This window comes from Rousettus aegyptiacus, unplaced genomic scaffold (assembly GCF_014176215.1).
Source record: "Rousettus aegyptiacus isolate mRouAeg1 unplaced genomic scaffold, mRouAeg1.p scaffold_m13_p_3, whole genome shotgun sequence".
Lineage (NCBI taxonomy): Eukaryota > Metazoa > Chordata > Mammalia > Chiroptera > Pteropodidae > Rousettus > Rousettus aegyptiacus.
In genome coordinates, this window is record NW_023416306.1 from 47,977,818 (window position 1) to 47,999,215 (window position 21,398).

General features: G+C 38.4%; 1 protein-coding gene across 2 annotated transcripts in view; it reads right to left on the reverse strand.

The window, feature by feature from the left end:
• Positions 1-4,078: 4,078 nt before the first annotated feature.
• Positions 4,079-21,398, reverse strand: part of PUM3 (pumilio RNA binding family member 3) — a 40,693-nt gene continuing 23,373 nt past the window's right edge. For both annotated transcript variants that reach the window (XM_016138322.2, XM_036238968.1), the window contains exons 14-18: positions 16,903-17,045; positions 16,042-16,264; positions 14,282-14,369; positions 11,935-12,025; positions 4,079-9,048 (exon numbers count right to left, since the gene is read on the reverse strand). In XM_016138322.2, the coding sequence (XP_015993808.2) occupies positions 8,916-9,048; positions 11,935-12,025; positions 14,282-14,369; positions 16,042-16,264; positions 16,903-17,045 (678 nt within the window). In that variant the 3' untranslated portion in view covers positions 4,079-8,915. The remainder of the gene's footprint in view (positions 9,049-11,934; positions 12,026-14,281; positions 14,370-16,041; positions 16,265-16,902; positions 17,046-21,398) is intronic.

A 21,398-nucleotide genomic window follows, 5' to 3' on the forward strand; every position in this document is an offset into this window, starting at 1 on the left:
ACATGGAGATGACTGCAATCAGGAACTGTTTCATCTAGAAGGGACACTGGAGCTATTCATGAGTGATTTTCTAACTTTGTTTCCAAGAGCAGAATCCTGTTATAAAAGTTAATGTTATTAGAAGTCTGATTATGTTAAACAGACCTAAGTGGAAGGTTACGACGGTTAGAACCTAAGCAGTTGGTCAAGATCCCCACCAGCTTTGCCCCTGTTTCCTACCACATGCTCCCAAGGCATCTCAGGGAACCCTGGGTCTTCCAGGATCCCATCTGAAAATCACCCGATCTATTCTAAGACCCTCTTCTTATGGAGCAAGGGTCCCCAAACCCTGGGCCGCGGACCAATGTCGGTCCATGGCCTGTTAGGAACCAGGCCACACAGCAGGAAGTGAGCATCAGGCAAGTGAGTGAAGCTCATCTGTATTTGCAGCTGTTCCCCAGCACTAGCATCAGCGCCTCAGATCATCAGGCATTAGATTCTCATGGAGGCACCGGTCCCTGGTGCCAAAAAGGTTGGGGACCGCTGTTATGGAGGACAGAATTAAGACCCAGAAAGTTAAATAACTGTCTATGTCACACACCTGGTTACTGGCACACAGATCTTTTCACTTTACCATAATTATCTTTCAATTACTAGACCAACCCTCAAAGGCCCATTGAAAACATGTCTCTTATCTCATCCTAAATGCAATATTTGTTACAGTACAGAATCAAAGCACAAGGCATTATCTGCTTCTATGAAGAGTAAGAATATGCTCACCCCCTGCAGCAGTGGTGAAGGGCTGGGTACTTCTTCCACTTATTACCCTGAACTGCTGGCCCTCTTTCTCCATATTCACCCTGCCTTTCTGGCTGAGCCCCTGGCACACCCAGGAGAACGTGAGAGGAGGGAATGGAACAGGTGGGCAGTGTTTGTACCTCAGAGAGTGGGAACACCTGCCTGGGGTCATGGGCACGTGAAATATATTTTGAAGGTAATCATAGATAGAAGCTACCTTAATAGTATGAAAAAACAGATTTACAGATAAATCACAAGTAGGTACCACAGATACTTCCTTTTCCATCTTAGAAAGGTAGAGGGAATGTTTTTTCTTCCTCTAATACATATTCAATGAAATACCACTAAAACAAAGACTGCAAAGTTAGATCAACACTGGTTAATGTTCTATGAGGTAATAAAACTGTAATCTTTGGAGTTGTCTCTACTTTGGACAGAAATTGTTTGCAACTTACTGATATTCTATATATTACCACCCTTCCAGAGTCTGGGGCCTAACAAACTAGTATGTCAAAGTTATATCCCCCTAGAAAAGTCAAATAGTCTTGTGGTTTTGCAGACAACGTGCTCATGTATCTTTGAATGGGGCAAATCTTTTTCTAGGCTTTGGATAATTTTACTTAACAGTAGTAGTATTATTTTTTAATCTGCACATTGCAACCCTGTGACTTGGGAATCAAACAAGGAATATTTGATCAATCTGGAGAATCACAAACACTGACAAATTTTACAAGGCACCTTCACACACACAATCTCATTTGATTCCGACCCCAACCCTCTGAAATTTTCAGGTGTTACCTCTATTTTTGCAGGCGAAAACCCCCCTAGGTTTATAAAGATTGTGACTTACCCATATTCTTGATCGGAGCCCAGGCCAAGCCTCAAAGCCAGATCTTCTGAAAACAAACTCCAAGAGCTCTTCACTGAGGACCTGCTCTCAATTACCCTTTTCATTTGTAAAGAATCTTGTTTAAAGTCTTTGTAAATTGAGGGAATAGGAGGCAGGTGGTTTGTTTTATAGATAAAAAAACAAACCTGATTACCAACATACCTGCTTAGCAAGTTGCAAAACCCATACAGGGTCCAAGTTTCCTAAATAAGTCTAAAGCTATTTCCTCTATAGAACAATCACCTGGAGTTAGCCCACTGTCTCCTTGTGCTAACTCTATACTCCGTCTTTGGATGCCAAGACCACAACACAAGATGAAAGCCCTCTCTTCTCTGCTGTACCTACTGGCCCAGGTAAGTGATCTCAAGGTATCCCTTACTCCTTCCCCAAATAAACACCCTTTCCAAACTGTCTAGCTCTTAGCATTCTACTCCAGGAAGCTGATGGACTTCTCAGGAAGATGTTAATCACAGGCAACAGCTATAAAGGCGCTGTTCCTGCAAGGATTGCTTGCATTTTAAAAAGAGCTGATTTGGACTCAAGCGCCGATTTGGACTCCCTCCGCTTTATAACCTGCGAGCAAAAATAATGCAAGGGGCCTGCAAACCAGGCACCAGCTTCAAATGCAATTACAGACGGCTTACATGGTTAACGACTTTTCAAATGTACACAGCTGTGTTAAATCGTAAAATACGTATCTAAAAGTGGTAATGAATTCACAGAAGTTTCTGTGATTTCTTAGTCAATATGTACTCAAAAGTCCAAGTGTAATTTTGCATCTGGGAGCAACAGTTGCTGAAATGTTTTATGTTAAAAATCTCCAAGATAGGAACTTTGATTTCCAAGTCATGGCTTTCAGAGTTGTCACAGAGGCCTTTCCAGCAATTCCCAAATTTTCCATAATTCTATCTGCGCAAATGTACGCCTGGCTGAGAGTGAGCCTCATCTGTATGGCAGGCCCAGTATTAGGTCCTTTACACATATAAACTTACTTAATATCCACAATGACCCAGTGAAGTGTGTATTTTTTTTTTTTTTAAATAAATGAGGAAACAGAAACAGAGGTTATGTAACTTGCCCAAGGATGCCTAAGACAGCCAGGCTTCAAATCACAATGTGGTTCTGAGCTGGTTATTCTAGTCACTATCTTCTACTGCCCTTAATTTTAGCTGATTTTCAATTTTCAAAGCAAGATGATTTGTATGCAAATATACAGGCCAGAGACACAGAGGAATCCAGCAATAAAGAAGTTTTGAGAGGAGTAAAGAGCTACTACAGAAAAGCAAAGCAGGTCGAGAGGGAAAATGATGGAATACTGTATTTTACCAACTGTAATATGCCTTGACTCTAAGACCCATCACTATTATATGTATCACTAAGAAAAAAAAGCTTCCTATTAAAAATGACCATGCTACAAAGCCATCAACTATAAATATGCATCCTTTCAGATGTTAAAATGAAAAAAAAGTACATTTGAATAATTGATAAAATACAATAATACCCAGACAGGAAGCACTAGACAACAGGCTAAGGAGCTTGAAATCTCAGGAAAAAGAAGAGTATCTTTCACAATTTATCTCACATTAGTCCCAGAATTCCAAATGTTCTCGTTTTTGTCCTATGCCAGATTCCGATTTGATGTAACTTATTAGTAAGAGTACTTCACCCATAAACTAATCCTTGTGGCCAAGGGAATGGTGGTGTGATTTGAGAGACCTGGGTCAAGTGCACCCAGTCGGGGCAGGTCATGATAATATGAGTTCACCCCACCCAAAAAAGATGAATGTGAAATGTGGGAGGAGGGGAACCCCCAAAGAGGTGCCAGAAGACCAAAATATATATCCACCAGGTTATTATTATTACAAGCAGACATGGTGGACTCTAACAGATCTATATTTAGAAATAAAATATTAAGCAATGCAGATAGGGCAGAATAGTTGATTTGGTAAGAAAAATAAAACTCAAGACTTGTCCACTTCCTCAAAAACACTTTCTATTACTGCCTAATTTTAAATTAATCGTAGTGAGTCAATGTCTTCACTGGTAGGTGTATCAATAAAAGAATATGGGTTTTAAATGCAAGAGGCTTTCTATTAAAAAGAAAGTCTGTTTTTAAGCATCTGAAAATAATTTAAAATACCTAAATTATTCATCATGCTTAATTATAGTTACAAAGAGCACAAAGCAAGGTGATTTTCATAACGCTACCAGATCCCTATTGCCTTCCGCTCAAGTAGTCATCACATATCAGGAACAACTAAGAGCTAATCATTTCCCCTTAAGATATAATTAATTCCCCTAAGAACAAGATAGCATGGACCAACATCTTTCTTTATCTTGATTTTACAGCTCGGTTTGCCACTTACATTCAGCATCAGTTCAAGTTTAAAAACTGGACAAAACACTTTGATGAAAGATTCCAAACACCATTTCTTTATAGGGACAGGAGTGGAAACATCAGTGTTATCTTCCAAGGCATCGTTGTGGGTACAAACATGTACACAGCAATCAGTATCTGTTTGCACAGTTTGAATTGCAAGGCAAAGCCATCATTTAGTTACTGTTCATAAAAGATTTGTAATGCGAAAAGCATACTGCGTCCCTTGATTAATTAAGACTGTTCATCTGGGAAAAAGGTTAAGGAATTTGGGGCACTTTAGTGGTGATGTCTTTCCATTTAGAAGAGGAAAGATGGTGTCATTTTCCAGGACTGCCTAGCAAATACCAAAGACTGGGTGGCTTCAACAACAGAAATTTATCTCCTCACAGCTTTGGAGGCTCGAAGTCAAGATGAAGATGTCTTCAGGGTTGGTTTCATTTGGAGGCCTTGCTTCTTGGCTTAGATAGCCTTCTTCTGTTTTCACATGGTCTTTCTGTGTGTCTGAATCTCTTACAGACATAGTCATACTGGATGAGGGCCGATCCATCTGATTTCATTTTACCTTAGTTATCTCTATAAGATGTAAACTTTTCAAAGTTTCATTGCAAACAGAAACAGAAGAGCCATCTCATATTTTTAAGAGCTTTGACTTCAGGTATGCAGGAAGCCATTTCCTCTAAGAGGCTCCATTCTGTTCTATAAATGGAAATTACGCCAGGCTTAAAGGGAAAACAGGTTCTTCCTTCTAGACAATGTCTGATCCCTGGAAAATGGGGTTGGTGCAACTGAAAACTACAAAAAAAGCCTGATTTTAAAATTAAAGACGTTCCTAAATCTACTAAGCTCTTCCATGGAAAATAAACCCTCTATTGAGGTAGGTGGGTTCTTTTCAGTCGGGTTAAAACCATTTGTAGACTTCTGTTAAAAATAAAGTGGTATAAACTCACAAGAACAAAGTAAAGATGCCAGGTACTGGGGAAAGCCGGACTAAGGTATGGAATGGAAAAATGGGAGACTGGATAAAACTGGCTGACTACCAGGCCATACCTTGGCAGAAGGCTGACAGATTATTATGTGAACTCATATTGATTTAATTTCTCCAGACTAGGGGACCCTAGATATAAAAGAACATGAGGGAGAAGCACTGTATTGAGAGCAGATGGGTTAATTAAAATTTGCACAATGAATGTTGTGCAAACAGAACACTGGCTGCCAGGTGGATTTCTCTCTGGAGGCACCAAGCGGCCTGAGGTAAAAGGCCTCTTGATCCTGACATCTAGAGGACTCCTATGAAACAGCAAAATCCACACCTGGTCACTTGTGCAATGAATAGTCAAGAGTAGAGATTAGGACGGGCCTGCTCCCTTTATGATTAAGTATATAGAGTCAAAGATCTCCAAGAAAGCTTCAAACACTGAGACCAAAATAAACAAAAAGAGCAGACAACAGAAAAGAGACAAAACAAAGTAAAACTAAGCAAAACAAATAAACACAAAATATAATATCCCTAGAGGCATAAAAGATTTCATCCAAGAAGCAAGAAAAGAACACTTCAATGGACGGGCTGGCAGAGTGTGTGAAGGAAATACCTCATCCAGAAAAGCAAAACAGAAAAGGCAAAGAACTAAAAAAAGAGAGAGAGAATCAAACCAGCATTCAGAATCTGAGTAACAGGAGTTCCAAAGAGAAAGAATAGAGAAAACAATGGGGGGGGGGGGACCTAGAGAAACAATACAAAGATAGCTCCCAGAATGGAAGGGCTTTGTTTTTTTTCTGACAACAGTTCAACAAGTGTCGGTATGAAAAATGATGAACAAACACACAACACATACTAGTTCATAAGACCCTGAAATATTGAAATATAAGGCAGCTGGGGATTTAAAAAAGTCCTGTGACCTTTCAGAGAAGCCCCCACCCCTCTCTTCACCTGACAAAAGGCCACGTACAAAAGATTAGGGATTAGGATGGCACTGGACTTTCACAGTAACTCTGCAAGCCAAAGAAAATACTAATGCCTTCATAATTCTGAGGCAAAATTCATTTCAAATCAGAATTCTATTCCCAACTAAACTAGGTATCCAGGTATGAAAGGGCAGAGTGAATACATCCCAACTTGAAAGGTCTTCAACATTTTACCTCATATGCATTCTTTCTCAGGAACCTATTAGAGATTGTGCCCCATTCAAAGAGGTATTAACCTAGTTAAATAATTGATCCTTTAAACAGCAACAACAAAAAGTGTTCAGCAAGAAGAAATGCAGGGGATCTAAGAATGGGCTTTCCATAGGAGAAAAGAAGAGATAGCCCAAAATGAGGATGGTGATTGTGCAGCAGCTCTCTGGGACATCCAGAAAGCCAGCTGGCTTCGGGAGGGGTGTCTGAAGAAAGCAAAAACGCTAGTTGATATGTTGGACAGTGTGGAAATAACTATTTAGACAGTCAGGTTAGCACACTTTTAGCTGCAAGTTTCTAAAGATTCAATTCAAAGTTGCCTAAATGATAAATGGAGTTTATTCTCAAGTAACCAGAAGTCCAGGAGGAGGAAGCTTTAGGAGCTGATTTCTTTAGCAGCTTAATGTCACCAAAGTTCCAGATTCTTCCCACCTTTTGCTCAGCTGTCTTCCACATGCTTTGTCTTCTCCTGGCTGTGAGGCACTGCAAGAGCTCTAAGCATCTGATCTATATATACCAAACACAAAGTCAGCAAGCAGAAAAAGGACTCTCTTCTTTGTGGGTCTATAACTTAAACCTCTGTCACCTCTCTTCAAAGGTTCATTGGCTAGGCTCCTTTCTAAATGCATTACTGACTGAAGGAATAGGTCACCAGAACTAGTTCACACCAGGGCTCTTTTGCACTATAAACACAAAGGGATTGTTTGCATGGCTTGGTGGAATAATGGAAGAGAGTGTTAAAATCTCAGCACAGCTAGGACCCACTCGAAGCACACTGGGTGTGAAAAGCTGGATTAGACCAATCAAGGTACTGGAGCCATGGGGTAGAGGGTGAACATCAGAATATGGGAGCCTCAGACGCTGAAAAAAAGAGGAAACAGTACCTGCTAAAGAAGAGTTTAAACAAATCTGATGAGAAGTCTGGGAAAAATTCATAACATTAATATAGAAAAGTAAGCAAATGAAAACAAATAAGGCAATTATTAATTCCAGGAAAAATAAAATGGTCTGGGCAATGTAATGACAGTTCACTACTTATTTCAGTATTTAACAGTTTATGTTGATATAATCATATAAACTGAACACTGATATATCAAAAATCATGCAATTCTATTGGGAAGATGAAAAGAAGTGTGTGTGTGTGTGGGGGGGAAATTATATATTTAAAAATTCAGAAGAGTTAAAAGAATTGGTAGTAGTTACTTCTGGAGAGGGCAAGGAAGGGCTGTGAAGAGGAGTGGGCAGGGGGAGGATTGCTGCTTTTGTTATATGCTTTATGGTACTCTTAACTTTCAAAATCCTATATGTTTTTTTTTTTTGTCTCAAAGATGGAACAAATAGTAGGATTTCCCCCACTTCCTTTCTGAATAGGCCCTTTATATGGAAAACACAAACTCAATGTATTAGTCAAACAAAAATGAACTCTGATGTTGCCTTTTCCCCATTCACCTCCTCATTCCATCCCCAGTTCCCCCCACTGTCCCACCTCCACCCTTAGATGCAACTGGGTAGCGAGGAAATCCATCCCCAAAGAGATAGCAGGTGGATCAGCTATTCTGTTCTCTGGGCGGTACTCAATGCTTCCCCCAGGAGAGGAAAGGAGGTGGACTCCTGGTAGTTCATATGTTGGAAGTAGTCCTGGGACCCTGTAGTCTGGTCAGGAAAGGCACAGCAATGCTCCAGCAGATTAATTATAGTGACAGACACCAGTGGGTGTCCTGTTACATCACAGCAGCCCACTTCAAGAAAGTACCAAGGCTTGCTATCAAAAGTAGTCAGGGAAGGGCTACTACATGAGCCTGACTGATCTACCACACCTTCCAAGCTTTGTAGCTAAAAGCCAAGTGTAGTTTTAAGATTCAAACACCCTACCTCAATTTAAATTCAAACTTCTTCACTGTTAACTAATTAGCATCTCATTCCTTCTAACTGGTAGACTTCACCTACTTTAGGGATAGTCCCAACAGAGAAAGTCTTATCACATGGAGCTATTTGCTTGGAAGGCCCAGATCCAGAAATAGGCAGATTTCCCAGTGACCTTGACCTTAACACTACTACCACTGTGATCCCCTAACTCATTTAGCACATTGTCCACTATAAGCCTTAATTTACTCTACTGGCTTTCAAACAAAATCTAACCTAGAACCCAATCCATAAGGCAGGTAGCAACGTGGCTGCTTTGGTTGCTGAGTATCCTCCCCTCCCTGTGCTATCAAGGCCCTAAAGCTTCCTGAAGTTCAATTCAAAACCACTAAGCTCCACCTCACTGATCCCACCAAAAACTTCTCTTGATTCTTCTTTCCCACATCCTGTTTCCTTTGAGGTCCACTTAAGTCCCAGCTCCACCATGAAGCCTTCTGACTATTGCTCAATGAGGATATCTTCTCCTGAATCAACTCACACAACTCCTTTATATGTATCTGGTTGGTCCCACAGTATATGCCTATTAAATCTTTTATCTCACTACCTCATACTATGATTTACTTACTACTCAAGATGATAGAGAAGATAGCTGAGATTTAAACAAAAAGAAAAAGCATTGTTAGAAACCATTTTATAAATAAATTCTTATACAAAGAAGAAACACATATACAGAGCACCCAAATTACCAGTAAGGTGGACTCTAGCCCTTCTTTTCCACACAGGGAAAACAGATCAGAAGAGGAAAAATGATTCCATCTTGTTAATTGTTTCCATCTATGCAGATAGTTTTTCAAGTAGCGTTTCTATTCCTTTGCTGGTGTTTCTGTTTTGTTTTAATGTGGGAATCAGGCTTTTCAGTCCAGCTTTGACTTTGTTTGCAATTTCTTGATCAGAACTCTGGAGAAGGCTGAAGAGAGAAGACAAAAATTAACCAAGAGAAAAATTAAATTTTATAAAAATCCCTAGATCATCTGCAGGTACTACCTGCATCTACAGGATAAAAATTTCACTGACTTGTGAGATGTTTTGTAACTATAAATACATACATTATTTTTTCATCAAATGAATGACGGGGGCCAGCAGCCTATATGCTAAAACCACATAAATAAAAAACGTTTTATAACCTTGCTGGTGAGGCCACTCAAGCAAATGTACAAATAACTCTGTTCCATACAGAATTGGTACTACTTTCACTTTGACTAGCTTAGGACTAACACCCTGACTTAAAATTATTTACTACGTGTACTCTATCTTCTCTTCTCCACCTAGCCTGAAGAGCAAGGACCTAGTGTTTTCTTTATTTCATGGCACCCTATGTACTGAACAGATGGCAAAGAAATGCTCACTAAGCAACTGAATAAACAAGAGCGAATGGGTGCACACAGAGGAAAGGTGGGGCTGTGAAAGGTAAGCAATTACCGGCCTTCTTATTGAACTCTGCAGCTAGAACGTTTAGAACAAGGGTAAAAAGCTTTACCTTGGAGCTTAGCTCTCTAGATTTGAAAACTGCCTCTGCCACTCTGTAACTGTACAACAACCAAGAGCATGCTATTTAAACTCTTGAAGACTTAGTTTCCTGACCTGTGAAGTGGGATCAACAACAGAATCCACCTTCTACCTGTCAGGGTTGTGTGGGGGAGCTCAAATGATCTTGTATGTAAAGCCCTGCCAAAGCCTGATACTCGGTAAGCATTTAGTTAGTGTGAGCCATTAAGCAAAATAATGCCAGCTCTGTTTTCTGAGATCTTGCTGGAGTGCTCTATCACCAGTGAACGGAGCCCTGGTGGCTGACAACAAGCAGGCCCCTTTGTCTTTAAACAGGGGCTGGGGCATAGGCAGCAGGGGTGAATTTCCTGTTCTCCTCCTGACTTTTTCACAACCACATTTAAATGCTGACCTCTGAAACACATCCTTGGCATTTCTGAAGTGCCTGGTGTCAGTAACTTCCATCATGTCCGGAAAGAGGATAAGCCAGCACCCCCAAGGAGCATTCCCTTGGCTTGTGAGACACAAGTAATAAGTACTTCTTGCCACCTATGAAGCTGCAAAGTGCCCTTTTAAGAGATCTGTGACTCAGTAGGTGTTTTTATTTTAATACCTTAGCTTAAGCAGTCACATAATGCATAACAGTAAGAAAAAATTAATATTTATTGAACATATGTATTAGACATAATGCTAAGTATCTTATACACATCATCTCATTTAGTTTTCACAACATTGGACTATTATTTATCTCACTTTACAACTAACAAAGTTAAGACTCAAAAGAGTTCAATAATTTGCCCAAGGCTACAGAGTGAGCTGAGACTGGAACCCAGGCAGTCTGTCTAGAGCCTGGAGTTACTTTTTAGACTGCATGCAAGGAAAATTTTATTTTTTCACCCAGAATGCTTTTTCACTTATGGTAAAATGATTCAGAAAAAAAAAAAAAAGCACTGGTTTGAAGTTAAATATAAACGAGCAGAGAATTTTACCAGATATGTCAAGCACATGACAACATTCTAAAAACCAAACAAAAGCAATTACTGTATTAATCGATTCTTAGGTTATCTATAGTTTAGCTTCCCTTCAGGATCCCAAATATTTCATGTGTTCCTGTTCCAATTCTAAGTAGTCTTCCATAATAAACCTACAGCATCCTTCTTATGTTTGAAATCCACCCAATGAGAGCTGTGATTGACAAGAAATCTCTATACATTAATCTTTTGGCATTTCTGAAATACTTAAGTGTAATGAAAGAATGTGTCAGTAGGTGTTAACACTGCAATTCCTTGGGAAAGAAATCTGTCTCAAAAAAGTTCATGTTTCAGCTAATGGATTCTGGCTATTCAACATCAACTGAAAAATTAACTTGTTTTAATGGGAAATAAACAAAATGATTTCTATCACCCATATGTTTGGAGATACTGATACACCTGAAAAAAAATGAAAGCTCATATGGAATGTGTATGTTTGTGAGTATATGTGTACCAAATCAAATTACATATTGAACAAACACTTACAACATTTACAAACAATACAGGTAAAATTGTATAGCAGTTACACAGAGAGCATGTGAAATACTGTGGGAAATTCAAACTAAGACTGGTATCTGTCTTACAAACCTTGGTAACTCAGCAGGGAAAAAAATCAACAGTGACTGCTTCAAAACAACACACAAACTTATTTTTAAATGAATGTTCTTAATAGAAAGGTTTCATCTGGGAATAGAATGCATGAAAATTTCAATGAGTATAAATTATAAACTCAATATATTATGTCCAGAGAACAATATGCAAGTTAAACATATGCCTCAATTCACAAATCATCAGTTTTCTATCCATTTTAATTAGAAATAAACAATTAGCATGCAGATTCAGAAGGAAATGTTTCTCAGATCCTTTTAGAATAATTGAAAACAGTGAATGAAAATTACAGATAAAGTCAGTGACAATTTTAAAAAATCAGTTTTCATAAGTCAAGACTAATTCATTAACAATAATACAATTACATCTTGGTCAAAACCATAAATGTGGTGAGACAATCATATGATACCTTCAAATGTCATAATTTTATGTTCCTTAGCATACAAAAGAAGGTAGATGAAAAAAAAAAAACTGTAAGGGTTGACCGAAGGAGTTACATTTGCTTCCTAATGTCTGGTATACTTGTGCAGATCATGAGTGACTGGCAGTTAACACTAGACTATTGGGAACAAACATCAGAATGGAGAAATAAATGTGAGAAGAGTCTTTGCATGAACGGGCAATCAGGATGGGGACTCTGTGCAGAGAAAAGCATACATTATACATACCTAGAAAGAATAATGGCACCTCGATTCACGCTGGCCCAGGACTTCAGGTTCTTCATACCAACACACTCTACCAGTATTTTTGCAAAACACCCTGTAAAATATACTGAAACTTAGTGAACATCACATACTAAGATTTAAACCGCCAATCTCCTTCTCTACTGCTTTTAAATGTCCAAATATGTTTTAATAAAAATGTTAATCAAGAGTTCTCACCCAAACGTCAATGCTAAAAATTCCAGTTCAAGTTTATATGTGTTTTTAGTACAGTGATTTCTTAAAAACAATGAATTCTTATAAGACACTCAGTTGGTCGTGTTTATGTTTCTTTGTGCTATGGAATGATTTAACTCTGACTTGAAAGGTATTCAGGAAGTAAATATTTGACAGTAGCACTGCACTGTGATTAAAATTAAGTTTTCCCTCATGGAAAATGCTCACTCAGAAGGGGCCATGAACACAGCTAGTGCTCAAACGACTCTTCTGGCTTACACCTGGTAATTTCTCTCTACAATACTAAATATTCACCCATCAAAAATACCATTCATCTTTTGTTGTTATAGTATATCTGATTCCCAAGGTCTTGGTATATTAACTTATTCACTGTGCTGTCTAAGTGTAACTAATTCTTAGACAAAGGAGACATTCTAAAAGCTAGGACTTAGTGCAAATGAAGGGAGAGAAATCTTATCTTGAAAGGAAACATCTTAGGTAGGAAGCATGTATAATTCATTCAAAGATGCTCAAAGTAAGGAGGCTTTATAAACCAAGAAGCATATGGCTTTTTAGTTTTCCATGGCACATGCTAAGCATAAACAGATCGGTATTTTCCAAAGGTGACCACAATAATACCTTTTGTTCTATGTGCTCTTCTAGAATATTGCCCCTCCCCACCTCCAATTTAGAGATGGAATAAATCGCTGTCTTCTCCTTTTGAATCTCGGTGGGCCTTTGTGACTGACTTAATAAAGAAAGTGTAATAAAAGTGATGTTAAATAATTCTGAGGTTAAATCATGAGAAGAACCATGTACCTACTTTGGTCTCTTAAAACCAAACCTACCATGTTATGAGGAAGCCCAAGCAGCCCAAGGAGAGGAAGTGAGGCTGCTGGCCTCAGCCGCTGCCAGCCATTGTGAAAGTGGATACTCCAAACCCAAGCTGAACAGCCTCCAAGCAGAGCAGAAACAAGCTCTACCAAACCCTGTTTAAATGACCGTTTTAAGGTGGCTTGTTATACCGCAAGGGAGAACCAAGACAGCTAATCACACTCATTTGTTGCTACATGAAAATGACAAACACGGCAGAACCAAGAAGGCATGTTTTAGGCCTGTCAGCACATTTTAATTAAGAGGAAAATGCCTGGTCTTTAAAAGCAGGCCAGACAACTTTCTCTGATATAAACAGTTCAATTGTGCACCAACTTTTTCAATAATGAGAAATGAAAAGGCTGATTCAATACATGATTTTAATTCAAAACTTATTATAAGCTTTTTCTTTTATAAAGTCTCTACTCTTAAACGTAGAGCGAAAAGTGACAGTTCTACTGCTATACTGATTGCCTCACTAGCCATCAGAACTGCAACTTGACTTAAGACATAAATTCACAATGTCACTTTTTTTTCAGATACAGTAATAGAAAGCCCAAACTGCTTTACTCAAGTAAGGGAAAATCCTTTTAATGTCCAAAATACCAGGTAGAGTTTGAATTTAGTAAGAGAAGGTGTGGTCAAAGACAAGACTGAAGGGGGAATGGTATGCCACTTTTCAAGTAGATAAAAGACGCTGTCTTCCTCTTGAGAGCTGAGTTTCTACAAAGCAGTTGTCAGGTTTACGAAAAACCAGAAAGCGCCAAGGATTGGCTTGCTCTTTGGTCACATGTATTTCAATGTCAAACTGGCACCAGTTCAAGATTCTCTGATAAGGATAATTTTCTTCTGCTTATCTTTTCCTCAAAACTAGAGATAAATATCATGTCTTTAAATTTGGGTGATGATACTCACAAATGACCCTCCCCCCCCCCGCCCCGCCAACACACACATACACATAAACACACACTGTACTGCTCTCATCATCCTCCAGAAATGGAATAGCATTTTAGAAAATCAGCCAGGCCTAGTCAGAAGTCTGAAGTAGCAAAGTGAGGGAGAGTGTAAAAGAAAGAAAAAAATGAAAGGATTTCAGGACACAAATTTCTAGCATTTTCTAAACAATACTTGCAACCACTAAATTATTTCTTACAGACATTATTTCTGAACAGTCAACTTAAATGGCTGACAAAAAGTTAAGGGACGCCAGGAATTACTGAAATTCCACATGAGATACAAGAAGAGATCAAGTTTAATAACCTACCTTGTCTTCCTTTTTCTTTCATCTTTTTATCTTGCTCTATCAACCACTTTAGAACGAGATGTCCTGCAGGATGCTCTGCGATGTGAAGCTACGAGGGGTCAAGAACACATTCATTTACAAGTGACTGTCATCCATGCCTTGGCCTACGAGCTGTTCCATATCACCACAAACAGATAAGGACACTGCGAAGTTGAAAGTCCCATAGGCTTAAAAGGTCTTTATCTATACTGACCATTACACATGGAGGGACCAGAGGTCTATTAGAATCCCCATACTAAAACGAGGATGGTTATTCAAGATAACACAGCCACTGAAAAGTAGTTCAGACTCAGCTTTGTGAGTTCTAGTTTGAAGAGTACCATACAATGCTCACCTTATGATCATGCTAACCACTATTCAGGTTGCAATATGCAGTTCTGAGGTACAAATACACCTATGGGACAGAACACTATAGTAGAAACATTAAAACCTAAAGCTGAATGCTTAAATTCATGTGACTACATATGGGTATTATCTGACTAGCTGGCCAAGAAAGTATCTTTTTAGCTCAATCTTACTCCTTTTTAAGGGCCATGTCATTGTTCCCACAGTACCAAGGATCTCCCCTTATCAAGCATGGAAGACGATGGACTCAATCTCTTTAAAAATAAACTTTCATTATGCATGCACTTGACCAATTTGTTAATATGGTCTGCTCTATGAGGGCAGGGCCATGGGCTTCTCTAAGATCCACAGGCCATTTATCTTCCCTTATTGCATAGGTCAGAAAAAATAACAGGCTCCCCACACACATCTGTTCATTAGGAGCTTAGAACTGTGGAGGACAAGTGCCCTCCCTGTATGATCCGGCTTCTGTCTTCCTCTTCCCTTTGCTAAGTGATTTCCACCCTCCTGAGCCTTTTCTTCTCACACAAGCTCAGCTCTTTCCTTCCTTCAGGCTGTTGCATACGCTCTTCCCTCGGCTTAGAACCATTCCTCACAGAGCTATTAATCCTTTGGGTTTCAATTTAGCTTTTATTGCCTCAGGGAAGCCTTCCTGAGGACAGGCTGGCCCCACTCTTAATTTCAAAGAATCTGTGGTTTACTTCCACAGCACTTATCTCAATATGAAATGGTTGTTTGTGTAAGTATTTATTTAAATACTGTGTTCACCAAAATGGTAAGCTTTATAGCGGGGAGGGGATGAGGAGGGAGGGGAAGATAGTGCTGAGCAGTGCCTAGCACATATCAGGTATACAAACCAAAGAACTTAAGATGAAGGGCAGAATAACATGGGCCCAAATAACACAGGCAGGAGCAATCAGACAGAACAAAGACTTTTTAACAAAAGGGTATCTGGAAAGACTTTATAGAGGATTCTACCCTGAAGAATAAGTAAAGATTTCTACATAAAGATCACAGGAAAATAGACGTGGGCAGCACTCGAGGCTGAGGGAAGCATCATGTACAAATGCAGCGACGTACAAAAGTCCACAGCAAATTCAAAATAGAATAAAGAGCATAGAATATGCTAGAAAGGCAGCCTGAGGCCAATCGTGTACAACAGAGAGCCATATTAAAAGAATTTTATTTTACTCATGGAGTCACTGTAAGTTTCTGAGAAAGACAGTGTTGTGACAACACTGTGTTATGAAACGTACTGTTGGTATGTAATGAGTTGAGATAATAATCATTAAAATTCTCTTTATAGAAATGTTCTCAATGATTGGAGTTTCTGCAGCCACTGCAGCTTTCCCACCAGTATTATAATAGCACATTACCTCTCCATCCTTGCCACCAGGATGCAGTTCTGCTGCAGCCAAGCTGGCGATGGCATTCATGGCAGGTTGAACATCTCCAGTGGCGGCTCCCAGAATGTCAGAAACCAACACACAGGCAGACTTATCGAGTACCACTTCTTTGGCATGTTCTTGCAGGTAGCTTAACAAAGTTGGAGAGATGGATTCTAAGAGCTCTCGGCGACGGATCTCTGTATCTTTCTTACTATTGGAATACGTTGAAAGCTAAGATTAATGGCAAAGGAAATACGGTGGTCTTATTTCACAAAAACCACTAAGGGCTTATAACAAATAAATTGTGTCACACACTATTGTAATTGTATCTTTCTATTATGCTTGTATATAACTGATCTGAGGGTGGGATATCCATCCTTCATCTTGGTGTCCCCAGGATGTGACTAGTACCTGGCACAGAACAAGCACTCGGTAAGTGAAGTTGCCTTATGTAATTAAAAGTACCTAAAACCAATCCAAAAACCAAACAACAAAAACAACAAAATATCTTACAACACATATTTAGACTACTTTATGAACTCTACTCTTTAGAGTACTTAATTATATGGTACTGGTAGCTTTAAAAATAAAGTAAAACCAAAACCAACCACACGCCTAAGTGCCTGCTATGTGCCAGGTACCTCAGAGGCGTTCTTTTAGCATCATGCTTTTATTCCCTTTACAAGATAAAAACTACAGGCTTAAAAATGAAATTCACCCTTTGAGTTTTAGAGAGAGGGAGCACGAGGGGGTGTGCATGTATAAGTAGACTTCTGGAAGCATGCACTACTCAAAATTAATAAATCAGAGCAGAGGAAAAACGGCTCAAGCTATTCTACTTGTTTTTACCTGTGTGCATTTCCATCTCCTTTCTGTAGAACTTCAATGATTTCTCGTACTGTATGTGCAGGATCTCTGGGGCTTAGTAAGTACAAAAGGACTTTCCTTCCATATTTGTCATTTAATATGTTAGGCAAGGAACTAATAATTTCCTGTAAAATTATAGAAACAATGAGTCCACATGCTTAAAGGATGCTTGGAATCTGAATGGTAAAGAATACATACTTAACGATTTTCTCTAATGTACTTAATGGAAATGTGGAGCTAGTTCTAAAACCATCTCATTAAAGTACAAAGAAATTTACCCTCAAAACACAGAACTGAATCTCTACTGTGACTAGTATTATTGCAAAATCCATTTATATAAACTAACCAAGCTCAAGGACTTAAAAAATATTTAAAGCAGTTAGCTTCATCCACTATATAACCGATATTTCTTAGGCCACCGTTACTAGGGACATTGCTTGCTGGGGTCACTGAGCAGACAGTTAATTTGCAGCTCCACTTAAATGTAGCATCAGCAATGATCAAGAACCTTCTTATTAGAATTTCCTCACTGGGATGTTAGTGAAGGGAGATAAGAAAACTCTGTTAAACAGAACAAGTGGGTAAAGGCTTTTAAAGTTGGGTTGCTTATGCATGGCAAATGAAGGCTATTTCAGTACTGAAAACAAAGAGTAGAGGAAGGGGAAGAAATGCAGAAAGATTCCAAGGAGCAGTTACAAATAACTACACTCTGACATTTTCAATCAACTTATCGAAGAAGAGTAACCTCTTTTTCTAGTTAGATAAAGTTAAGGAACAAAGGCAATGTCATCCCCACCCCAACTAAGCTCCTTTGTAAATTTGTTGATATTTTCAAAGACAGAAAACTCACTGTTTAAAAATACCCTTATTCTTAATAGAGAATATGCAACAGAAAAACCATCAACGTCCCCTCCCCCATTCCAATTTCTTGCAACAAACTTAACAGATATTCAAAGCCATGTGTGTCTGAGCATCAGAGATTCTTTAGAACTGGCCAGGGATATAGGAAAAATTCAGTTCAGTCACCCAGATTTACAGATGAGGGACCCAGAAAGAAGAGAGGTGAGTTTGCCAAAGAATGTAATGTCAGTGGCAGGGCTCTGGTCCTGATTCCAACTCTAGTCTTTTTCAAAGAAAACATACAATCCCCTGTTTAGGAATGAAATTCTCTATGAGATGATATACTCAGATCTGCTATTCTTTCAAGTGCCTATATTTTTACTATGAAATCAGTAATTTCAGTGTAAGGAACCAAACTAAAAGTTATGTCAATCATCAAGGAATCATGATACAGCAAAATCCATGACCCTAAGGTTCATAATGCAACCAAAAATTTCCCTTTTTAAAATTCCAAGCTTCCCTCATTTTCTGCACCAAAGTGTATCGTGCTTCCTACAATTAATAATAGCAGCTAACACTTGAGTGCTTACTAGGAAGCAGACCCTATGTTGAGAACAGTGCAGCCATCATATTAAATACTGTTCATACCATGCAGCTAAGAAGCCTAAGGTTTAAACAAGTGACTTACAGTAGATGAGTAACTCATTCAGGATATGATTACCTGTGCCTATGACTCCAAGTCCCAGTATGCTCTCCTTCTGAAGTTTAAGGTCACATACAAAGATTTTCCCCATACAACTAAAGGTTTTCAGAGAATAGATGCAGTAGATTTAACCACCTCAATAAATTTTAGCCACCCAAGAAAAATTAACTTAAAATTTCAGTAATAAAGAGGAAGACAAAAACAAAACAAAACAAAACAACTATATATAACATATCACAGTGTAGGAAATTCTTTTATAATAATTTTAAGGTACACATTCCCCAGAGTGGACTCAATATATACATTTTTGACAATGAAGCACTTAGTGCCACAAATATTGAGCTACCTTTAGTATAGCTTTTCCTATTTAAGCCTTAAGCAACTCGAAGAAGACAGATGCTTTAATCTGTCTAAAGAAAAAAGTGAGAAGGATACACAGCTTAGGCAAATTTCTAGTCATGTAAAATAAGCCACAATTTTGCTTTAAAGAAACATTCTGAGGTATAATACCTTTAAAACAGTTGCTTAAAACTAACTACTACAAAAAATGGGGGGAGTATGCAGTGAAGAAATAGAAATGGCTGCTATTTAATTTTTTTCCCTTTGAAGCCAGAAACGTATTTGGCAATATACTACTTTCTCTGTGGGTTCCACACTTAAGGACTAGTACAACGCATACGACTTGACAGAAATGGTTTTACCTTAACACAAGAAGCTTATTTCTATGCACAACTACTACTCAAGGACTTGTCCCCAAATCCATTGAACTTTATTGCCTTCCAGCTTGTAATTATGGAACTCAGAATCTAAACTTATATTCATTTGAGTGTTATCATTTAATTCTCCCCCATCTCACCATCGTTCCAACTTTCCTAGTATCAAAAACATACATCTTTGAAAAAAAGTAAAAGGGAACAGTATGAGTGCTGCTATATCACTAATTCATTTCTCTTTAACCTGGGTTACACACAGAGAGGAGAGACATTTTCAGAGAGGACAACATTAACAAGTATAGTAACATGTAGAACTAGGTAGGAGGCAGGTATGACATAGCTGGTTTTGTACTAAATTCAATCTTTGGGCTCAAGTAGAATAGCCTTTGACAAATCTTTACTCTCTGTACACATCAATTTCCTTATCCATAAAAGGAAATAACGCACCTGCCTGATTTGTGGGCTATCATCAGGAGCAAATCAGAAAATTCATATTCCAAACTGAAAACTGCTATAATTTTTTAAAAGTTTCATGTCAAAACCACAACTCTCAATATAGTATCTTCAACTATGGAGGTTAACAATGGTGGAGTCATGAGTTTGGCATCCTTAAAAGAGAGGACCCAACAACGAAGGTTGAATTTTAAAGGTTTTCGACTTAGAAGAATTAACTTAGAAAAAATAACAAGGTCCTTTTGTTACAATTTCTTCTTACGCTTTACTCTAAAGCAGGCATGTGAACAGATGAAGTAAAGTGTAAGAACAAGAGACCTCTTCTGAAGACATGTCTGGCCAGTTCTGTCCTCCTTGTGCTGCACCCTTTGTCAGATTCTTTGGCACTCCAATTTGCCAACCCTCTTATAAAAGGAAAGGTAAAGGTCAAAATGAAGGGTGCACTCTGGAAGTAGGGTTAGCGTGCCCATACATTTTCAGTGGAGGAAAGAAATGCAAAAGAAAACACATTACTGAGAATTGAGCCTATGGTGCACACATCTCTATGTAGGTTGTGTGTGGAGACAAAAAAAAAAAATGTAGACTGTTCTTAACCTTAAAGAGCTAAAACCTAGTGGAAGAGGCAAGAGAAACTTAAAAAATCAAAAATAAGAGATGTAAATAATAGATAACATAAGTGTAGAAGGACGATTAGTTAGATCATTAGGTGGTGATTGCAGCCTTTTGAGTGTTTTAAATATATAACTTTTATCTAAAAGTTTACGTTATTGGTTGCATTAAAAAATCAGAAGATATAGTTTAATAAGTATAATTTCGATATTACAAGATGAAAAAGTTCTAAAGATTGTTTGCACAACGTTGTGAATATACTTATAAAACTGTACCCTTAAAAACAGTTAAGATGGTTAAATTTTACAAATAAAAAGAAAAAAAAACCCACAAGGTCCATCACCATGGAGCTCACATTCCCCAAAGCTGGAGGCTACTGCCGTGGACAGGACATGTGCTTTCTCCTTTCCCCACAGTCCATCCCTCCACACTGTGCCTGCCTCACTCTTACCTGCTTGGTCAACAAACATTTCTGAGTTTGTGAGTCCTGGGTCAGATCATGATTAACTGTTACATGAATGGATGACAAAGACAAATTATATGAGTTGAGAGGATGGGAAGACCATGTCTGGCTCAGAGATCAGAAAATGTTATCGAGAGACTGAAATGGAGCTTGGTCTTAAAAGAGAAAATGAGTGTTTAGTAGACTATGATTTCGACCTGACATTTCGGGAAATCCAGTTACTCTGAACAAAATGCTTAGCGACTCTAAGCTTTCTCGGCTATTTTTAAAAGCACTGCATAATGCAAAAGGTTTTGTAGTGGCTGGGTGGGATGGACACATGACTCTATATAAACATATACACAGAATTATTTGGCAACCCAGAAATTCAGCTAAGTAAATTGCCTTAGAGAAGAAACAAGGAGACATATAAAAATGATCAGAGAATTATTTGGAATAGCAAAAAATAATAAGAGTTTTTACAGCTTAAAAAATTTTAAACAATCTAAATGTCCATTAACCGAAAAATAGTAAGATAAATCACAGTATACTCATAGAAAAACACTATTTGGCACTAAAAAATAAATTATTTAGAACAGGGTTGGGCAAACAAAAGCCATGGGGTCAAAAACTCGATCTGCAGTCTGTTTTTTGTACATCTTACAAGCATGGTCTTTACATTTTAAAAGGTTCTTTAAAAAGAAAAAAGAAAAGTAAA